This window comes from Oncorhynchus nerka, linkage group LG2 (genome assembly GCF_034236695.1).
Source record: "Oncorhynchus nerka isolate Pitt River linkage group LG2, Oner_Uvic_2.0, whole genome shotgun sequence".
In the NCBI taxonomy this organism is placed as follows: Eukaryota; Metazoa; Chordata; class Actinopteri; order Salmoniformes; family Salmonidae; genus Oncorhynchus; species Oncorhynchus nerka.
In genome coordinates, this window is record NC_088397.1 from 52,156,278 (window position 1) to 52,178,588 (window position 22,311).

General features: G+C 41.5%; 1 protein-coding gene across 1 annotated transcript; it reads right to left on the minus strand.

Annotated features, from left to right (window-relative positions):
• Positions 1 to 15,703: 15,703 nt before the first annotated feature.
• Positions 15,704 to 21,774, minus strand: LOC115137537 (protein FAM83D-like). Its single transcript, XM_029673861.2, is given in 5 exon segments — positions 15,704 to 18,440; positions 18,622 to 18,746; positions 19,001 to 19,142; positions 19,144 to 19,166; positions 21,080 to 21,774. Coding segments are annotated over 5 exon segments (1,791 nt in total). The 5' UTR covers positions 21,563 to 21,774; the 3' UTR covers positions 15,704 to 17,422.
• Between the last annotated feature and the right edge of the window lie 537 nt (positions 21,775 to 22,311).

The following is a 22,311-nucleotide window of genomic DNA, read 5'->3' on the forward strand; positions in this document are numbered from 1 at the left end:
TGTCTGGGATTACATGAAGAGAGAGAAGCACCCAAGGCTTCCTAATCCACAGAAGAACTGTGGTTAGTTCTCCAAGATGTTTGGGCCAACCTACCTGCCAAGTTCCTTCAAAAACTGTGTGCAAGTGTACCTTGAAGAAACAATGCTGTTTTGAAGGCAAAGGATGGTCACACCAAATATGGATTTGATGTAGATTTATCTTCTGTTCACTCACGTTGCATTTTTGTTAATTGATAAATATAAACTATTAACATTTCTATTTTTGAAAACATTCTTACTTTACAGCATTTTTTCACACCTGCCTAAAACGTTTGCACAGTACTGTATTTCAGTACAGCATAACATTTTCTTATGGTTGTATTTATAGTCATGTTCTCAAATTGCTCTAAGAACCTAAAGAAACAATGTTCTTCTGTGGGAAATTCAGTACTTCAGCATAATGTTTTCTACAGGTTTCTTCATGGTTCTATTTCAAGTCATGTTCTCAGAACATTCAGAGAATGTTCAGAAACAATGTTCTTTTGTGGCAATTTCAGTACATCAATGTTTTATGCAGGTTTAAGAAAAGTTTCCATGAAAACCACAAGAAAACAGTAACGTTCAAAGAATGTTCTAAGAAAGTTATTTAAAATCATACAAACTCTCTCTATATTCTATTTTGTTAAGTGTGTTGGCGACGCCCACTACTTGGCTATACCTGATTTTAATGAGTGATTTTTTCCTTTGAAATGGTGTCTGTTTGAATAGACTAAAATTAACAGCTTAGTATGAGTTGAAGTGGTGCAGTGGACTAATTCCATGGATAGAGTACGGAAGATAATAGGTTCGAATCTCACTGATGCCGTGCCACAACAAAAACTAAATGTGCTTGCATGATTGCTTAAGCAAATTAATGTGTCCTATATGTTCTCAGAACATTAATTAAATATCCCAAGAAAACTTTTAGGGAACCATAATAAAATGTTCTCAGAACTGCCCTGCAACCTAAAAATGTATGTTCCCAAAACAGGCAACATTTTCACTTCCGTTCTTAGAACGTTTCAAAAACATTCATTTTTTTCCGGTCAGGAAATGTATGGCTTCTTCCTCAGAACCAATTGGCAATGAAAGAAATACGTTCCCATAACTTCCAAGAAACCAAATGCGCTTGCTGTGTTGTACCATGTTGGTGAAAACATCCTGGGTAGTTATCTGTTCAAAGTCTCCATTGTGCAGTTGCGTAAAGGTCAAAAAGTCATGATAACACTCTCTGACAAGGGACGTGGTGGTGAGGGCTATATACACACAAAAGCATGTGGACGCCCCTTCATATTAGTGGATTCAGCTTTTTAAGCCACACCCATTGCTGACAGGTGTATAAAATCGAGAACACAGCCATGCAATCCCCATAGACAAACATTGGCAGTTGAATGGCCTTACGGAAGGGCTTAGTAGCATCGTCCTAGGATGCCACCTTTCAAACAAGTCAGTTAATCAACATTCTGCCCTACTAGAGCTGCCCCTGTCAACTGTAAGTGTTTTTATTGTGAAGTGTAAACGTCTGGGAGCAACAAAGGCTCAGCCGTGAAGTGGTAGGCCACTCAAGCTCACAGAACAGGACCGCTGAGTGCTGAAGTGCGTAGCGCTTAAAAATCATCTGTCCTCGGTTGCAACACTCACTACTGAGTTCAAATCTGCCTCTGTAAGCAACGTCAGCACAATACAGTTGAAGTCGGAAGTTTACATACACTTAGGTTGGAGTCATTAAAAGTCGTTTTTGAACCACTATACAAATTTCTTGTTAACAAACTATAGTTTTGGCAAGTTGGTTAGGACATCTACTTTGTGCATGACACAAGTAATCTTTACAACAATTGTTAACATACAGATTATTTCACTTATAATTCACTGCATCACAATTGCAGTGGGTCAGATGTTTACATACACTAAGTTGACTGTGCCTTTAAACAACTCAGAAAATTCCAGAACATGATGGCATGGCTTTAGAAGCTTCTGATAGGCTAATTGACATCATTTGAGTCAATTGGAGGTGTACCTGTGGATGTATTTCAAGGCCTACCTTCAAACTCAGTGCCTCTCTGCCTCTCACATCATGGGAAAATCAAAAGAAATCAGCCAGTCTGGTTCATCCTTAGGAGCAATTTCCAAACACATGAAGATACCACGTTCATCTGTACAAACAATAGTACGCAAGTATAAACACCATGGGACCATACAGCCGTCATACCGCTCAGGAAGGAGACGCATTCTGTCTCCTAGAGATGAACGTTCTTTGGTGCAAAAAGGGCAAATCAATCCCAGAACAACAGAAAATAACCTTGTGAAGATGCCGGAGGAAACACATACAAAGATATCTATAATCCACAGTGAAACGAGTCCTATATCGACATAACTTGAAAAGCCGCTCAACAAGGAAGAAGCCACTGCTCCAAAATAGCCATAAAGACCATCGTTATGTTTGGAGGAAAAAGGGCTTGCAAGCCGAAGAACACAATCCCAACCGTGAAGCACGGGGGTGGCAGCATCATGTTGTAGGGGTGCTTTGCTGCAGGAGGGAATGGTGCACTTCACAAAATAGATGACATCATGAGGTAGGAAAATTATGTGGATATATTGAAGCAACATCTGAAGACTTCAGTCAGGAAGTTAAAGCTTGGTCGCAAATGGGTCTTCCAAATGGACAATGACCCAAAGCATACTTCCAAAGTTATGGCAAAATGGCTTAAGGACAACAAAGTCAAAGTATTGGAGTGGCCATCACAAAGCCCTGACCTCAAACCTATAGAAAATGTGTGGGCAGAACTGAAAAAGCATGTGTGAGCAAAGAGGTCTACAAACCTGACTCAGTTACACCAGCTCTGTCAGGAGGAATGGGCCAAAACTCAACCAACTTTTGGGAAGCTTGTGGAAGGCTACCTGAAACGTTTGACCCAAGTTAAACAATTTAAAGGCAATGCTACCAAATACTAATTGAGTGTATGTAAACTTCTGACCCACTGGGAATGTGATGAAATAAATAAAAGCTGAAATCATTCTCTCTGCTATTATTCTGACATGTCACATTCTTAAAATAAAGTGGTGATCCTAACTGACCTAAGACAGGGCATTTTTACTAGGATTAAATGTCAGGAATTGTGAAAAACTGAGTTTAAATGTATTTGGCTAAGGTTTATGTAAACTTCCGACTTCAACTGCAACTGTTCGTTGGGAGTATAATGGGTTTCCATGGCCGAGCAGCCGCACACAAGCCTAAGATCACCATGCGCAATGCCAAGCATCAGCTGCAGTGGTGTAACGCTCGCCACCATTGGACTCTGGAGCACTGGAAACACATTCTCTGGAGTGATGAATCACGCTTCACCATCTGGCAGTCTGACGTATGAATCTGGGTTTGGCGGATGTCAGGAGATCGCTATCTGCCCAAATGCATAGTGCCAACTGTAAAGTTTGGTGGAGGAGGAATAATGGTTTGGGCTAGGCCCCTTAGTTTCAGTGAAGGGAAATCTTAATGCTACAGCATACAATTACATTCTAGACGATTATGTGCTTCCAACTTTGTGGCAACAGTTTGGGGGAAGGCCCTTTCCTGTTTCAGCATGACAATGCTCCCGTGCACAAAGCGAGGTCCATACAGAAATGGTTTGTTGAGATCGGTGTGGAAGAAATTGACTGGCCTGCACAGAGCCTTGACCACAACCCCATCTAACATCTTTGGGATGAATTGGAATGCCAACTGCGAGGCAGGCCTAACATTGGTGCCCGAACCTCACTAATGCTCTTGTGGCTGAATGGAAGCAAGTCCCCCTAGCAATGTTTCAACATCTAGTGGAAAGCCTTGACAGAAGAGTAGAGGCTGTTATAGCAGCAAAGGGGGGACCAACTCCATATTAATGCTCATGATTTTGGAATGAGAAGTTTGACGAGCAGGTGTCCACAGAGAAAGAAATGGCTCTAACTTACATGTGTACAGCATCCCCTTTCCAGTCACAATAACGCAACATCTCTGCTGACTGAGATGCTTGATATAAACCTCACCAACCCACACAAAGTTAAACGATGTTAGTGTTATTTGCATGTGTGACAAAGATCATGAATGGCTCAATTTGTTTGGTGTCAGCCTCTAAACAAAAAGTGTGCTACTTTTACTTAACACAACATGTAGTGTGAAAATCATTTGCAATGGAACATAACATTTAAGCTATGGAAAGTTCCGTCTTTGTTTACAGTCCATACTTGAGACTCCTTTAGCTACTTTATATGTTTACGACATGAAGATAAAAAAATGCATATAGGGCGGCATTTAGAGCGTTGGGCCAGTTACCGAAAGGTCATTTGTTTCGAATACCCAAGTGGACAAGGTGAAAAATCTGTCCATGTGTCCTTGAGTAAGGCGCTTAACTCTAATTTGCTTCACGGGTGCTGTACGGCAATGGCTGACTCTGTAAAAAACAAAAAATATGATGACTGGATCTGTGAGTTGTGGTTTCTTGTGGAAAGCAGGGACATTGGGCTTTCCCACAGGATCAGGGGAGATACTTTGAAGTAGGAGCAGCCGCTGAACTTTTATCTGGCACTGATCAGTTGATAAACCTGTCAAAATCAACCCAGAGACTCCCCCCACAAGTAGTTGTGACGCCTGAGAAACATTGGAGCACTCAGTCCTCAGTCTCACAGATAGGGGCTGTCAACTCAGCTGCCACCCTTGGCTGTGTTATTAACACTGTGTGTGTGTGTGTTTGTTTGTTTGTTTTTGTCATTGGAAAGGTGGCAGGAGGAGCCTTCCCACAGGAGTGGAGAGAGAGCTACAGTCCCACACCTTCCTCTCCTCACTCCCCAGTCTGACAGGTGACTTATCACTACCTCGATCTACAGAGCAGATCTTGGTCTCTCCACAGAGGCGTTTGGGGATTAAAGAGCAGAAACTGCACCCTTGTGGTGTTTATAACAGTTAAAGGGCCTGTTAGGGCTTTCTGCTTGTGACCCAAGACAGTCAGTTGTCTCCTAAATGCTGGTATCACTGCTAAAACCTCATGCTCAAGTATGTACACACAGTACAGCCACTGAAATTGTGCAGCCTCAAAAGTAATACATTATTCAGTGCAACAACAAAACTGATATTTGGGATATTAGCCTACTGTGTGCATGTGACAATACGTTACAGGGAGCTGTGACAGACAAAGACAGAAAGCAGACACTTAGCATCAGATCATACCAGCGGCTATAATGAACTAGGTTTGATTTACAAATGGATGCAAATTATTATTTTGTTTTTACTGGCACTGCATTACATCACCATTCTCCTTGGCCTTGGCTTGAGTTGTGGGGAAAAGCTGTTTGTTTATAACTCAAGCAACTACAGACATTACACACAAACACGCTCACAGTCTCTAATATTTGATTCCAGCTAAATGCATCATTGCATTCCAACAAGAGGAAAATAATGGATAAGAGAAAGGAGAAGAGTAACATTTAACTCTGTTTTGCACTAAGTTCAGAACATTCCAATAGAGAAAGCAGCAGCATCATCAAAGCAGTAATTCCAACTTTCCTAGTCACCTGCCATTATAAAGAAGAGTTGACCTTGCCTTTGGCCTCTTGGCTGCCTGACAAAGCATTCCACCATGCTCTAGTGCAGTGTAGTTGAAAGGGGAAGGGCAGCAAGGCCTTAGGAATATCAATATGTGATGCTCTCAATTAAGATTAAAGCGTCCAATAGAAGCCTATGGAGATGGTTGATATTGCACCCTTGCTGACTCTGTATAAAATCAGAGTCAGGCACTACGACTACTCCTATTGCCTGTCCCTCCTCTGCTACCTCTCTATTTTGCTGGATTCCTGGAATTAATATTGACTCATAGTCACACTTATTAGATAGACGTAAAATTGATAATTTTACTGCTGGTGGATGATAAGAATATTGAAATACGAGAAATGTTTGGATCAGCAAGACGACAAACTGCAAGGAAAATACGAGGCAATCAGAATAAACCTTCAGGCGTAAACAAACATCCCTGCAGGTAGATGGAGGCTGGGGGTGGGGGCTTGTTGGGAAAGGTTTTCATAAAAAGTCAATCTGGTCTCATATTCTGTACGTAAATCTGAGACACACCTTTTAGCATGATATGTTACAGTTCGTATATTTAGTATTATTTTGTGGTTGCCCATCACCCATTTCGTATGATATGTTATGAACTACAATTTCTATTATATGTTACGAATTCGCAAAACGTACAATATGTTGCACATTTTTGTAACATACAATATGTTACGAATTTTCAAAACGTATGATTTGTTACAAATTCTAGGTAGGTGGCTAATGTTAGCTAGCTAGCTAACGTTAGCTAGGCTAGGGGTTAGGGTTAAGTTTAGGAGTTAGGTTAAAGGGTTAAGGCTAGGGTTATGGGAAGGGTTAGCTAACATGCTAAGTAGTTGCAAACTAGCAAAAAAGTAGTAAGTAATTTAAAAGTTGCTAACTAGCTAAAATTGTCCGTGGTGAGATTCAAACTCGCAACCTTTTGGTTACTAGACATTCTCATTAAGCCTACCCATCCACCCCGAACAGCCCCCCTACTTTCGTTTTTGCATTAAGTAACCATCTGTCTTTTGTAACCATTCCAAACGTATCAATTTGAGTGTCCCGGATTTATGTTTACTATGTTAAGTGTAGTCTATGAGACCAGGCTGAAAATGTCTCTGTCTCCTTTAGACAAACTGAAATAGAATACTAGTATCAGACCTTCCACCATATTTTTTTAAAATTTTATTTCACCTTTATTTAACCAGGTAGGCTAGTTGAGAACAGGTTCTCATTTGCAACTGCGACCTGGCCAAGATAAAGCATAGCAGTGTGAACAGACAACACAGAGTTACACATGGAGTAAACAATTAACAAGTCAAAACACAGTAGAGAAAAAAGGGGAGTCTATATACAATGTGTGCAAAAGGCATGAGGTAGGCGAATAATTACAATATTGCAGATTAACACATAAAGGATAGCCCACAGTCTTTATGCTAAATATTGTTGACCGAGAGGCACATTTGCAGTAGATTAAGGCCTTTAACCAATCAATGTATTAATTATGTGCTTGCTAGGAAATAAAGACCCTGGGAAAATGCATTACATGCCAAAAACATTTAATCAACATCATCCACACATCATTGTATTACGCTAATCCTGTCAATCACGTATGCAGCTACACCACACTGTATAACACTACTGCTTACCGTAATAGAGGATAAGATGATTATGGCTATATTGTAAGAAATGAGAACAAAATGGAGACCAGCGTGTAAACCTCACTCCAATAAACAGAATTCCACATCAAGCTCCAACTCTGCAGTTGACTGAATCAATGCAATTCCAGTTGTGCTGATCTTGCAGTCTGTGCCCCTTCCCCCATCCCTGCACCCCCCTCTCCCTGCGCAGGTCTACCCATCCTAACACATTAGCAGCAGCAGCCATCACACAATCAAGACAAGCTACTGTATGAGATGTCAGCCCAATTTGTTTTCCTTTTTCCAGCAACGTCACATTAGCTGGGTGGATATACCCTTGAGCTAAATCCAAGTTCACACACAGAGGCAGTGAGCTGTTGGGCAGAAACGGGCTCCATTGTCAGAATTATTGAGACAGCTGCAGACATGTAACCAGCAGAACATGATTAATGGTTAGAAATGGTTGTTTCATTGTTGTTTTTGGAACTCCTTCAACATAATAAAATGTGGGGATGTAGCAGTATATACAGTTAAAGTTGGACGTTTACATACACCTTTGCCAAATACATTTAAACTCAGTTTTTCACAATTCCTGACATTTAAAAATTCCCTGTCTTAGGTCAGTTTGGATCACCACTTTATTTTGAGTAGAGAGAATTATTTATTTCAGCTTTTATTTATTTCATCACATTCCCAGTGGGTCAGAAGTTTTAGCTACTCAATTAGTATTTGGTAGCATTGCCTTGCAATTGTTTAACTTGGGTCAAATGTTTCGGGTATCCTTCCACAAGCTTCCCATAAATTGGTTGAGTTTTGGCCCATTCCTCCTGACAGAGCTGGTGTAACTGAGTCAGGTTTGTAGGCGATCCTAGCTCGTACATTCCTTGCCTCCTGCAGCAAAGCAACCCCACAACATGATGCTGCCACCCCCATGATTCACGGTTGGGATGGTGTTCTTCAGCATGCAAGCCTCCCCCTTTTCCCTCCAAACATAACGATGGTCATTATGGCCAAACAGTTCTATTTTTGTTTCATCAGACCAGAGGACATTTCTCCAAAAAGTACAATCTTATTCCCCCATGTGCAGTTGCAAACCGTAATCTGGCTTTTTTATGACGGTTTTGGAGCAGTGGCTTCTTCCTTGCTGAGCGGCCTTTCAGGTTATGTCGATATAGGACTCGTTTTACTGTGGATATTGATACATTTATACCGGTTTCCTCCAGCATCTTCACAAGGTTATTTTCTGTTGTTCTGGGAATGTTTTGCACTTTTCACACCAAAGTACGTTCATCTCTAGGAGACAGAATGTGTCTCCTTCCTGAGAGGTATGACGGCTGCGTGGTCCCATGGTGTTTATACTTGAGTACTAATGTTTGTACAGATGAACGTGGTACCTTCAGGCGTTTGGAAATTGCTCCCAAGGATGAACCAAACTTGTGGAGGTCTACAATTTTTTTCTGAGGTCTTGGCTGATTTCTTTTGATTTTCCAATGATGTCAAGCAAAGAGGCACTGAGTTTGAAGGTAGGCCTTAAAATACATCCACAGGTACACCTCCAATTGACTCATATGATGTCAATTAGTCTATCAGAAGCTTCTAAAGCTATGAATCATTTTCTGGAATTTTCCAAGCTGTTTCAAGGCACAGTCAACTTAGTGTTTGTAAACTCCTGACCCACTGGAATTGTGGGTCAGTGAATTGTAAGTGAAATAATCTGTCAATAAACAATTGTTGGAAAAATTACTTGTGTCATGCACAAAGTAGATGTCCTAACCGACTTGCCAAAACTATAGTTTGTTTTACAAGACATTTGTGGAGTGGTTGAAAAATGAGTTTTAATGACTCCAACCTAAGTGTATGTGAACTTCTGACTTCAACTGTACAAGGAAAATAAAACCACTGAAAAATTGGGTCCTGATTCAATTATGAGTGCACCAGATCATTCAAAAGAATCACATTTCAGTATTATCTCACGCTTCTCTAACAACCCCATACTGTTCTGAACCACACATATATGACCCCATAATATGTAGCTTTATCGGCACCTACTCGTTATTATAAAACACAAATGTTATTAAAAGCCTGTCAATAGTTCAATTATCCAAGGTCCATCAGTTAATTAAACATATAATCGACCATCTAAGGAGTAATGATAGCAATCCCATTACCCATGAATCCATCCGACGGGGCACATCCACCATTTGACCCCCCCGTGGATGGACTGGCCTCAGTAACAGGGTCAGAGTTTATCCTCTGGACTCTCTATTATTGGCAAAAGATCTGATCTGATTGGTCAACAGACCAATTAGTTGCAAAATATCAGATTTGCGCTGCCTGTGCAAACACAGCCCAAGAAAACTAGACAACATAAAAGCAATTATTGCGTACCTCTGAATTTGTTATTTCACATTACTGGTGACAACATATCACACACCTTATTTGAAATCCCCACTTTTCTCATTGAAAATTTAATCCACTCTCTTCTCAATCCCTTTATCCCTGCACTATCCACCATGCCTCTGTATACATATAAAGGCTATCACTAACCTTTGGACTTACCTTAATAGCTGATCATTTAAAAGCCTGCTGAAACAAACAGACGGGCTATGGATTGCAAGGCAAATCAATGCCTGGATCAATGGAAGACAGATCGATACATGGATAGAGCTGTTGAAATAGACACCAGAGGAGGTGTCACACAGAACACACACAGAATACGCTGTCTAGTTGCTTTGGCTGAAACGATGGCTGGATTTCCTGCACTTTGAGTCATTACAAAATGAAAGTACATGCATGTACTGTATTGTGTGTGTGTGTGTGTGTGTGATAGTAACTGAATGATCTAGTGTTTCTTGCCAACCAATGTGATCCAAGTATCCTGGTCTCACTGAGCGAAGGAGCCCACTGGGCACAGACGTCAGTTCAAAGTCTAGTTTGGAATTTACATTAGGTTGACTTGTCAACTAACGTGAATTCAACATGAAATCAATCAGAAATTACCCCCAGTCATTGGATTTAGGTTAAAAGTTGGATGAAATACAATATTCCCTTACATTGATGAATTTTTGCAGGTCCAAAAATAGTTGATTCAACAACATCATAATACATTTATGGGTTTAAATGATGTGTAAACAACATTGATTCAGCTAGTTTTGCCCAGTGTGGAGGTTGACACAAACAGATGGCATGTTTAAATATTGTTCTAGTTCATCTTTGTTACAATAAAACGTGCTGTCCTAGTGAGTGTTACTAACTAACTGACTCATGTCTCTTTGTGCAAGGCCTTGTCTGTGGGATTCCATGGAATGACCAGAAGTGTGTGACTCGGGTTGGGTCAAGGTACTGTTGGCCAGGTTGACTCACCATTACTCTGACTGTGTGACATCCTATGCCAGGTTTTAGAGGTCTCAAACATGGTTGTTCACTGTCAGCAAGTGTGTATCTGCAGAACCAGAGCCAGCACTTCCACGACAGCAAGGACAACAGAAACATTACAACCGTTGCCACTTTAGCGGGCATTCTCCTGGTGCTTACTGTACCTAATTACAAATAAAAATGTAGTAACTTCAAAATATGTAAAATATAAGCCTACGTATGGTTTTCCCAACACTACAGCTGTTTCACATAGGCTCTTACTATAAATCATTGGTGAATAGCTGATTAAAGGGTGCTGCAGAGGAGCAGCTGGTCTAAAAATAGCAGTCATGCTGTTGTTGGACAGTCTGTAAATGCAGAGCATGCAGTTAGCACAGAGAGTCTATCAACAATACCATCCGCCTGCGTTACTATAGTGTGTCATCAGCATTTGAGACCAGGAAGTGACAACATTTCATGCATCTGAACCACAATACATGCCACTCTATCTTACTCACCCATCGCAAACAACCATAGAACGACAACATTAAACCTGACTACATGCTTTAGGCTCGCTTCATTTTCCAATGACTTGAACATTTATTATCTATGTTTTGGAGCCCAAGGCAGAACACTCCCAATCCAGGGCAATGACTCGCCCTTGCACTCCCTCATGGAAAACAAAGCAGAGATGGCATTACAAACAGGATTAATCGTGACAGGGGACAGTCAAACAAAGCAGGATTCAGCCAACTGAGCAGGTTTTTATCAGTGTTTATATGTCAGGGTGTTTTAACAGTTAGTAGCCTTCTGAAATGAAATGCTTAGACCAAGTTATTCAGGCTGATACCAGATAAGAAAGAAAGAGAGAGAAAGAGAGAGAGAAAGAGAGAGAAAGTGTGTGTGTGTGTGTGTGTGTAGAGAGAGAGGGAGGGATAATTGGTTAAACATGCAGTAAAAATACAGATGAAATTTAGTGGCAATTGCAAAATACAGAGTGATGCCTGTGGGAATGTCCATACTGTAGCTCACAGTCTGGCCAACTAGAGGTCAAGCAATCAACAGCTAATCTCATCAAAAGTGTTCAGGGTAATTGAGAGGTTTACTTTGGCCATCAGGAGAGCCATTTTATGTCTGTCAAATTAAATAAACATTACACAAGCAGGGTAAACCAGATAGTTGTGGCGACCAGAAACGGCCTTAATTTAGGTTTACAGTATAAACCCCAAATTTGAAATGGGTATTAAAACAGTTTGAGTAAAATTGCACAGAGGATGAGTGTACATACCTTGCTGTGCTCTCTTCAAATCCCCCTCTAATGAATGTCATTGCAAATGTGTGACTTAGACGACAGAGAGAAGAGCAGCTAATACCTCAGCACCCAGGCACCAAGGGAGCGTATATACATCTACAGGGAGATGGAAACCAATCCAATAATCAATGGGGATGGCTGTTACTGTCTGTCTCACCCCCATCATTGCTGTTCAATAAGAGATCAGTGGGGGGTGGACAGGGTGGGGTTGGTACTGAGATACTTGACAAAGTAAAAGACAAGGGAACTTCTCTTATTCCTAAAGATTCCTGCAAAAGAGTGTGTGAACTTACACTGTTGATGTTATGAGTGAGAGGAATTCCCTAGCACACACGCGCAAACACTGTGCACCTTATCTGACCAATGAAACCAGAAATGAAGAATTGTGACCTATCGGACACAAAAAGGTTCATTCACAAAGCATTAGTATGCCTGGCATGCATGCATCATGTCTGCCTCAGTTATAGATTGAAAACAGTGATTATACAGGAGATTGAGATGTTGCTTTAAAAAAAAAAAAACGAGCACAATGTTAATTCTCATTTACATAATTGTGATTCAAGGTAATAGACAATGGTATACTCTTAGTTACAAATCGGATTATATTTTAATTCAATTTGTGTCGGGACACAACGTTACACCTCCTGTCAGACACTATGACAGCCAAAATGACATTACCCAGCATGCACCAGGAAAGATTCTGCCCTCCTGGGATTAGAGAAATGACCTAAAGAGGACATGTAAAAGGACTCTAATTGTCATTTACCTGAGATTTAAAAAATCTGTCAATTTAGAAAGAAGTTAAGATCCAATGATTGTGTACAAATTGCAGTGTTTTTCTCCATCGGAATAAATTACTACAGTAGCTGGTCATTCTGAAAATGCATGTATCAATGGACTGTTGTGGTAACCAGACAAAAGAAACGGTCCTCGAGTTTTTAGACAAATTGGAGACAGACACAATAGACCACAACATACAGTATGTAATGTTGATATAAACAAGGATAGAGCTCTCTCTGGTGGCAGAGACACGGTACTGTTGATGAAATGAGCCATTAGGAAGATCCCTTTAACCCCACACGATACCTGTTTCAGACAGCACTCACTCTTGGTTTTAGTCATTAGTAACTTAGAAATGATAGATCATTATAGTAGTTCATAATGAATGCTTTGATTGAACATGGTCAAACTTTGAGAGTCACAACTTCTACCCCCAAGCCATAAGACTGCAAAATATTAATTCGACTGCGAAATAGTCTGGGTAACCATTTCATGAACTATCTGCACTAACTCTATCTTGCACTGACTTTATGCACACTCACAAGACTATACACAGTGTGTACAAAACATTACAAACACCTTCCTAATATTGAGTTGCACCCCCTTTTGCCCTCAGAACAGCCTCAATTCGTCAGGGCATGGACTCTACTAGGTGTCAAAGGCGTTCCACAGGAATGCTTCCTGCAGTTGTGTCAAGTTGGCTGGATGTCCTTTGGGTGGCGGACCATTCTTGATACGCACAGGAAACTGTGGAGCATGAAAAACCCAGCAGCGTTGCAGTTCTTGACACAAACCAGTGCATCTGGCACCTACCTCGTTCAAAGTAACTTAAATATTTTGTCTTGCCCATTCACCTTCTGAATGGCACATACAGCACACTATATATACACACAGACACTGCACACACACACCGACAACACAAATACACATACACACTTTTACACTCATCAATCATATGCTGCTGCTACTCTGTTCTCTATTTTACTTTTATTATTATCTATCCTGATGCCTAGTCACTTTTCCCTGCCTTCATGGACATACTGCATGTCCCTCAAACACCTTGTACCCCTGCACATTGATCTGCGACTGGAATTCTCTGTATATAGCTCAATTTTTTTCCTCGTGTTACTATTTTTATTATTATTCTATTTTAGAACTGCATTGTTGGGAAGGGCTCGTAAGCTAGCATTCCACGGTAAAGTCTACCTGTTGTATTCAGTACATGTGACAAATCAATTTTTGATTTGAACTGTGAAGAGACTGGCTTTCACTACCTGAATTGCTTATCAAGAGCCAGTTCACAGCCTACTGTTAATTTCAATCTTTGAATGCCTGTCTTTCCTGTCAAAGTACTAAAACAAACAAATTATTATAATAGCAGCCTATCAGTCTTTGAAAATAGGATATACTTGCAATTGAAAAGTAATTCAATTATAGACTAAATGATATACATTTCATTCATACTGTCACTGTGTAGCAGGATATGCAAATCAAATCAAATGTTATTGGTACCATATACATATTTAGCAGATGTTATTGCGGGTGTAGAGAAATGTTTCTTAAAATGTTATTTCCGGCTGTATGTATTAATGGAAAAGACTTATGAGCTAATAATGTGAGAAATAACACACACACACACGCTAAAACAAATACTGCAAAGTTGCTTAGGAGCCATGAACAGGGCGACCATGTCTATCGACGCCATCTTGCCATGAAGATGCTATTTACAAATGAGTAAAAACCTAAAAGGCAACGAGCACTACGCTATGGAGCCCCTGCCACTTTTTTCATTACAAACACATTGGTTGTCTTACAGCACCCAATTAGAATCTCATGTATTTCTCTCACAATACATCCAGTGCATTTACTCACAGATCAAATCCCTTAGGTTGGGACCATTTGCATAAATTAATAGAGTGGGTTCTGATATGCTGCCCTGTGGGGGATGAATATACAAGCCTGAAAGTGAGTTGGTAAAATGGCTGCCTTATTTTGGGAAAGTAAATTGAGCCTGCTGGCTTCTAAATAAACAAAATACAAACTGATTTTTTGCTGTTAATGTCTTTTTCATTGTTATTACCACAATAATACAGTCATATTTTATGGAGATTCTAGTTATGAGGCAATAGGCCTACAGTGATAATGTTCGCCACAGTTCGCAAAATAATGAAGGGGTGTTATCATACTTGTAGGCAACTCTACGCCATCCAATGTATTCCTTTTGTAAAATTGCCTAAACTATATCCAAAGTATCTACAAATAAATGGGAAATCCCAAACAATAAACTGGTTTATAACTTCAGACTTCAATCTTGGGACACAGTTTAACCCATAGTGCCCGTCACGGTGTCCATCCTGAATGTGGCTAAATATTACTCACACAAAAACTCTGAGTAACACATTTGAGGGCGGCATTTTCTTAAAGGAGCCAAGATCTTGGCTCGATCATCTCAGGACCTTTGTGCTCAGATGAGAAAAAAAACAACATGTTCCTGCCAAACCCAAATGGCACTCTGAACTATGGCAGTATAGTACAAGGCCTTATACATATGATGTAATATTGGACATACATTAGTGTAATATTTGTATTGTTATTGTGTCATTACTTCATTTGTGCTGTTGCTTAGCTTCCTTTGACATATACTCGGAAAATATTTGCTGGATGAATGTCTACCACATGCAAAGTGGCCCACACCACACCCAGCTGTTAAATTGAGACCAGTGGCAGAGGGTGCCAATACACCCAACCACCACACAATGGCTAATAGATATTGTATAGCAATCAATCAATAAGATAACTACATAAACACAATATTCTGATGAACGAGACTTAAAGTGCTTTTGCCCTCAACATGATTATTCATAAAAATGTAAGTGATTCCACTGTCACTTGTTGGTTCATTTCCATAGTGATCACGTCGCATAATATAACGATCAGCAATTTCATGAAAAGCAGCATTAAGAAATGGTCACTGGTTTGAAGTACTCATTATGGGGATGGGACAGTGTAAAAGTATTAAGAAAAGTGATGACTGAAAACAGATAATATAAATCAAGTACTCCTTTATTTCCATGTGTCAGCAATGAAGTACATCAATCGATATCATAAAACCTATACTTTCTCAGTACTCAGGTTAAGTTAGACTGCATGTTAGAATCCAGCATAATTAAGTTTAGTTACAGCAGACAAAATGGCTCACTTAAAATTGCCATAAAATATCAATTTATGAAATTGTACTTAGTGTTTCTCAAATGAATCATTGGACAATCATGGTTCAATAAAATATTTTCATAAAAACTATACAGATTGTGTCTTATTGCACAATGTCCGTGCTTAAAAACGTACCATTTCGTGGCAAAAATGGTCAAGGCAAATGACAGTCTATCTGTGGCCGATCTCTTGCCATTTCATGTCAATTTCTAGTAGTCATGTTCAAACAGGGTTGAAAGAAAGGGGACAGGTTGACAATAACAAGAGGAAGGCTGCATCACAATAACACATACTCTACATAGCCAAAAGTATGTGGACACGTGCTCGTAGACTCTCTCATTCCAAAATCATGGGCTTCAATATGGTGTTGGTCCCCCTTTACTGCTATAACAGCCTCCACTCTTCTGGGAAGGCTTTTCATTAGATGTTGGAACATTACTGCGGGGACTTGCTTCCATCCAGCCACAAGAGCATTAGTGAGGTCAGGCACTGACGTTGGGCAGCTGGGCCTGGCTCGCAGTCGGCATTCCAATTCATCACAAAGGTGTTCAATGGGGTTGAGGTCAGGACTCTGTGCAGGCCAGTCAAGTTCGTCCACACGGATATTATCAAACCATTTCTGTATGGACCACCCCTTGTGCATGGGAGCATTGTCATGCTGAAACAGGAAAGGGCCTTCCCCAAACTGTAGCCACAAAGTTGGAAGCACAGAATCATCTAGAATGTCATTGTATGCTGTAGCGTAAGATTTCCCTTCACTTGAACTAAGGGGCCTAGCCCGGACCATGAAAAACAGCCCCAGACCATTATTCCTCATCCACCAAACTTTACAGTTGGCACTATGCACTCATGCAGGTAGTGTACTCCAAACCCAGATTTGTGAGCTTTACACCACTCCAGACGATGCTTGGAATTGTGCATGGTGATCTTGTGTGTGACTGCTCGGCCATGGAAACCCATTTCATGAAGCTCCCAATGAACAGTTCTTGTGCTGGTGTTGCTTCCAGAGGCAGTTTGGAACTCGGTAGTGAGTGTTGCAACAGATTTTGACATGCTACGTGCTTCAGCACTCTACGGTCCCGTTCTGTGAGCGTGTGTGGCCAACCACTTTTACGGCTGAGCCGTTGTGGAAACGTCTAGAAACAACTTCACAATAACAGCACTTACAGTTTTTACTGGAGCAGCTATAGCAGGGCAGAAATGTAATGAAATTACTTGTTGGAAAGGTGGCGAAAGTCACTGATCTCTTGAGGATGGGCCATTCTACTGCCAATGTTTGTCTATGGAGGTTGCTTGGCTGTGTGCTAGATTTCATTAACCTGTCAGCAACGGGTGTGGCTGAAATAGCCGAATCCACCAATTTGAAGGGGTGTCCACATCCTTCTGGCCATGTAGTGTACTTTCTAAATCTTAAGACTAAGGAAGAATAAGCCTCAGATATTTCATATGGCCCTTTAAACCCATTTGTTTCAGGCAGTGTATACCTACGAAACACAGAACCCTTTCCACAACACCCATCATCTCCAAGGCCCTGCAGCTCAATAAGTTATTTTATTGTAAACATCTGGCCCTTGGCCAAGGGTCCATGCCCACACTGTCCATCAGCAGGCCAGGGTTATGCCCCTGCCTCTGTTCCCACTCTTTCTGGGACTTGCATGCTCTATGCAGCCCGGGCCCCAGGGCCATGTTGGTGAGGTCTACTAGCTCACGGCGGTGGGACAGCATGGTCCCCATGTGCTCCAGCTTGGAGCGGATGTTGGAGTAGTGATACTGACGCTCTTTGGTCAGCTTGTGGAAGCACTCCCTCAGGTTCCCATCGGGGGGCGAGGTACAGTGACGGATTGCAGGGCGACGGTCCACCCCATGGGGGGCGAGGTGCTGCCTGGGGGAGGTAGAGATGGAATCTGAGGAGGCAGCTTCATTCTGGATGTTGTCGGTCTGGTTATTGGTGGTGGCAAAGTGGGTAACTGTAGCCTTGTTGGGGGAGAGAAGGTTAGTGTACCGAGTCAGATCTGTCTGCACTCCACTGTCCACCGTGGTGAAGCTGGTCTGGGTGGAGACATGACAAGGAGTGACGAGGGGTGTGACCAGCACATCCACTGCTGCTGTAACAGTGGCAGGGTCACCTGTAGGCAGGCACTGGGCAGCACTTCCAGACAGGATCTCCTGCATGTGCTGCTGCTCCATCCAGTCTTCCCCTATGGTGGAGGAGTCTGAGACCGGGCTGCTCTTATGGCCCCTCGCCCCAGTGTCCTCTCTGGGGGGCAGCACTGCCACAGCCTGGGCCCGGCTGGGTGTGCTGGTCAGACAGACAATTTTGTCCAATACTTCCAGACAGACAGACTCGACTGGGGGCCTTTCTCTGGCCGGCTGAGGGGATGACGTGACGGGGAGTTTGATGAGCAGGTGGTCGTAGATGCGACTGATTCGGGCACTGGCTGGGCCCCTGGTAATAACAGGCATGGACTGAGCATACAGGATGCGGAACTCCTCATCAAAGTTCTCAGTGATCTGGCCAGACAACTCAATCAGGTTGCTGCTGTTTAGTTTACCATCAGTCCAATTGAACCTAAGAATTAACCAAAATGCTTTACTGTTGTATACCCCATTTCAGTCAAATAAGGATGGCTACATCACTTACAGTAGCTTGATTCATACAAGGGGAAAGTATTTAGTAATGTTTTATTGCTTGGGACGTTTTTCAATGCTATACTGTATAATGCCTTGTTAGTAAAGCAGGAAGTCTTTACCTGTAGGAGCCTGTAGCCACTCGGTTCCCATCAATCAACATGAACCGTTCATGTACCTTTCCAGTAATCTTGGCCCCTGATCTCATGAAGTACGTACCACCAGTTATGGTCCTCACTCGCATTTGCTTTAATGAGGAATGAAACAAAAACAGAATGAAATACAAGCCAGTCACTGGTCACTTATAAAACATGCAGACAGCATGATCATGCTACTAAGTAAGTCATAAACAAGCCATGTTTCCATTGATCATGAAAACAATGCATTATATGACCATCAGTTTCATTTTATTGAACCTTTACTTAACTAGGTATGCATTGAAACTGTAATCATGGCTTATCGGAGATACGACACAAAGGTGGAGTCATCACACCCACATACCAGAAGCTCGTCCAGGCGCACATTGATGTTGTTGCACATTTTGAGGAATGCGGGAACACAGGAGTGTTCCAGCAGGATGTAGACTGGAACTCTGTGCTGCGTGCACGCCTCTTGAAGATCCTTGAATATGTCCAGGTCTGTCAGAGTCTGTCACTATGGCAATCACCTGTAATGGTACATCAATCATTGGTTAGTCAAAGCACCATTCAGGTCCGGTTTACAATTTTAAAGAGGCTGCTCTTCTGACTTACTATTTGTGAGGCAGGGTCACTCTGAATGGGCTCTTATACCTGCTGGTGCCCAAAAACCAGGTCTTAATCAAACATTAAGGAAAAAAAACACTGAGCCAACTCCTTTATTGGCCACACTTTCTCTGTCATGTGTACTTAAATGATCCTCGCTTGCAGTCAACTGTGGTCTGTTGCCATTGCAATCATATGTAAATGCTTGGTCAGCAAACAAATGAGTGTCTCTGACAGGGACAATCAGGCTCATTGTGAGGTGCTTTTAGAACTCCTGCTGAGTTCATGTTCTCCAGAAGCAGGTTAGAAAATTGTTGCAACGATGTTAGCATTTCTTGATAAAATTGTATTTTCTAGTGCCCTCTCAGGGATAATAACTCAATAGCGTACAGATCAAGGGCCCTTTGGGGCATTTTCTAAATTGTTATTCTCAAACTGATGCTGCGCAACTATAAGGCCTGAAGCAGAGAGAAATTCAATTTACTGCAACTCAAACCTGATTTCTCCACTTTAGCTGTAAACATACCTACAGCGCACCTGCACGCATAGGCAGATCAACACCCAAGGCTAAGCACGAAAAAAAGAGCACACAAACATTGTGAAAAGCATGTTCAGACACATTCATTGATGTACTATTACTGTAGGTGCTCCTCTGAACCACAGACTTGGTAGTTTGGAGCCTTTTCTTCATTCTCTTTTCTGGAACGTCGACTCATCGGGATGGTAAGGAAACTGCATCAAACTGACAGTTCCAACATGTCCAGAAATGTATTGAGGTTGAACATGTGACTAACATTAATGGGGTTCTTTCTTTTGTCTGACCTTTATGAGCAAGTATCTACTGCTCTTCAAAATGGGTAATATCGTTTTCTATAAGCATCTGTGAATTATAAAGGAGGGGGAAAAACTATGCTTTTGAGAAGCTGAACATCAAACCGTATAAAGGTTCATCCAGACCTCACAAATATTTATATACGAGACCTTGTCAATCACCCAGGGAGCACCGTCCGACTCCAACCTCCAGGGATGTTGAAAAGACATACAAATTTGGTCCGTCCATTCTGGCCTTGATTTCAATGACCACAGATGTTTTTTTGGACCGGACTCGATTTAGCCCAAACCAAACATAGGCGTCAGCTAACAATTTTTAGATTGGTAAATTAGTCTAGCCTACGATCTAACCTTGTAGTAAACATGGCCGAATACCACCGGTTACGTGCCAAGGTGACCTCTGACCTCCAGGGTGCATGGCATTGATTTTGTTAGTCACTCTTACTAAGATATCATTAACATGGCATAAGTCAATGCAAAATGTGCAGAATTGCCAACAGCTTTAAAACATAAATAAATGTTTCTCCACCCCAAAATGAGTAGAATATTTAAAAATGTTCTCTCCGCCCCATTGTAAAATGTGTAGAACTGCAAAAAACTTGCTTTAAAAACGGAGAAATCAAGTCAGGGTCTCAACTTACTGTTGTGAGTCATAATAGTTGAACACACAATGTGAAAGTTTGAAATTTGATTGTTTCTCAGCAATTTCTCGATTGTTATGTCAGTCACTCAATTAGCCATGTCAGCTAACAATGTTTAGATTGGTAAATAAGACTAGCCAGCTATCTAAACCAAATCTCGCTTAAGAGGGCCCATAAAAGGCTAGAGCCGGCCCTGCATGGCTGGTTTGAATTTTACATTGGAGGTGTGCCAAATTCAGGCAAATACAAAATGGGTCCTTCCATACATGCCTATAACATTAATATGTATCACTAAACAACACACATAAAACTCAACACGTGGTATGCCTATTGGTGACCATTTTAATATTCTGTTCATTTATTACCTCCTTGGCACTTTTGATCATTCTTCTCGCAGCTTCCTTACAACTATAGATGCATTCCCCATAGCTGGGTTGGAAGTGTGCGACAGCGCGAGTGACTCCTCGGTAAGAGCCCGATGTAAAGGCGGGCCAGCCGATTTCCAACAGCGGTGGCTCCACGTCTGAGACCTCTGGGAAGTAAGTCACCGAGGAGCAGTCCATGGAGCTACTTACCGACTGCTCAATGATCACGTCTTCACCCTGAAGGGACACACAGCGTGGGACCGCCGCAACACGGCCAATCTGTTTGATCTCGTCATCTGAGAGAAAGTTCGGAATTTGTTCTTTTTTTAGAAAATCCAGAAAGGAATCAACTCCACCTGAAATAAGCTCCTCTAACGCTAATCGGTGCTTTTCGTTGTACAACTCCTGTACATTCAAATAATTTCCCTGTCTTGTTGACGGCCACCTTTCAGGTGAATCGTCCAAACATTGCGATTGAGCCATAATGTTACTATTTAGAATATGCAGTAACCATTCAATTAAGGGATCCTCCTATACGTGTGGAACAATGTAGCTAGAAAAAGCACATTTGTATTTTGCGTTGAACTCAGTTCCGGCCCATCCGTAGTAGGCATTGGTTACTCGAAAGTTGTGCAACCAGACTTGTGTACACAGGCCTGCGCTTTAGAGCGCTCTGCTAAACGCGCTCGCTCATTGGCCAGCAGTTTGAATTTGAAGCCAAACAAACCCCAGTATCCAGTATCCACTTTCAAATCACGACCCCAAATTCCCGGACTACCGTAGTATATGGCAGGCTATATTTTGACACGACGGCCTATAGGTAGGCCTGCCCTAAAGTACTGTATATCATATGGTGATAAAAAAATAAGCAAAAGCCTATTTGCCTGAACTTACCATGACATTGACGTTTTCAGTTTTTAAAATTAAACCAGGTAATCATTACCGCAGTTAACCATGTGTGCTATCAAGTTAAGTTAGTTGTGTTATCAAGTAACTGATCATGTCTAGGGAGACCACATTTAAAATACCCAAATGCGGGACAACAGGGCGATTTAGGCGGGATATTCATATAGTCTACATGAATAATGTTTTAGGATGCATTATTTTTTATTTATTTTATTTCACCTTTATTTAACCAGGTAGGCCCAGTTGAGAACAAGTTCTCATTTACAACTTTGACCTGGCCAAGATAAAGCAAAGCAGTGCGACAAAAACAACAACAGAGTTACACA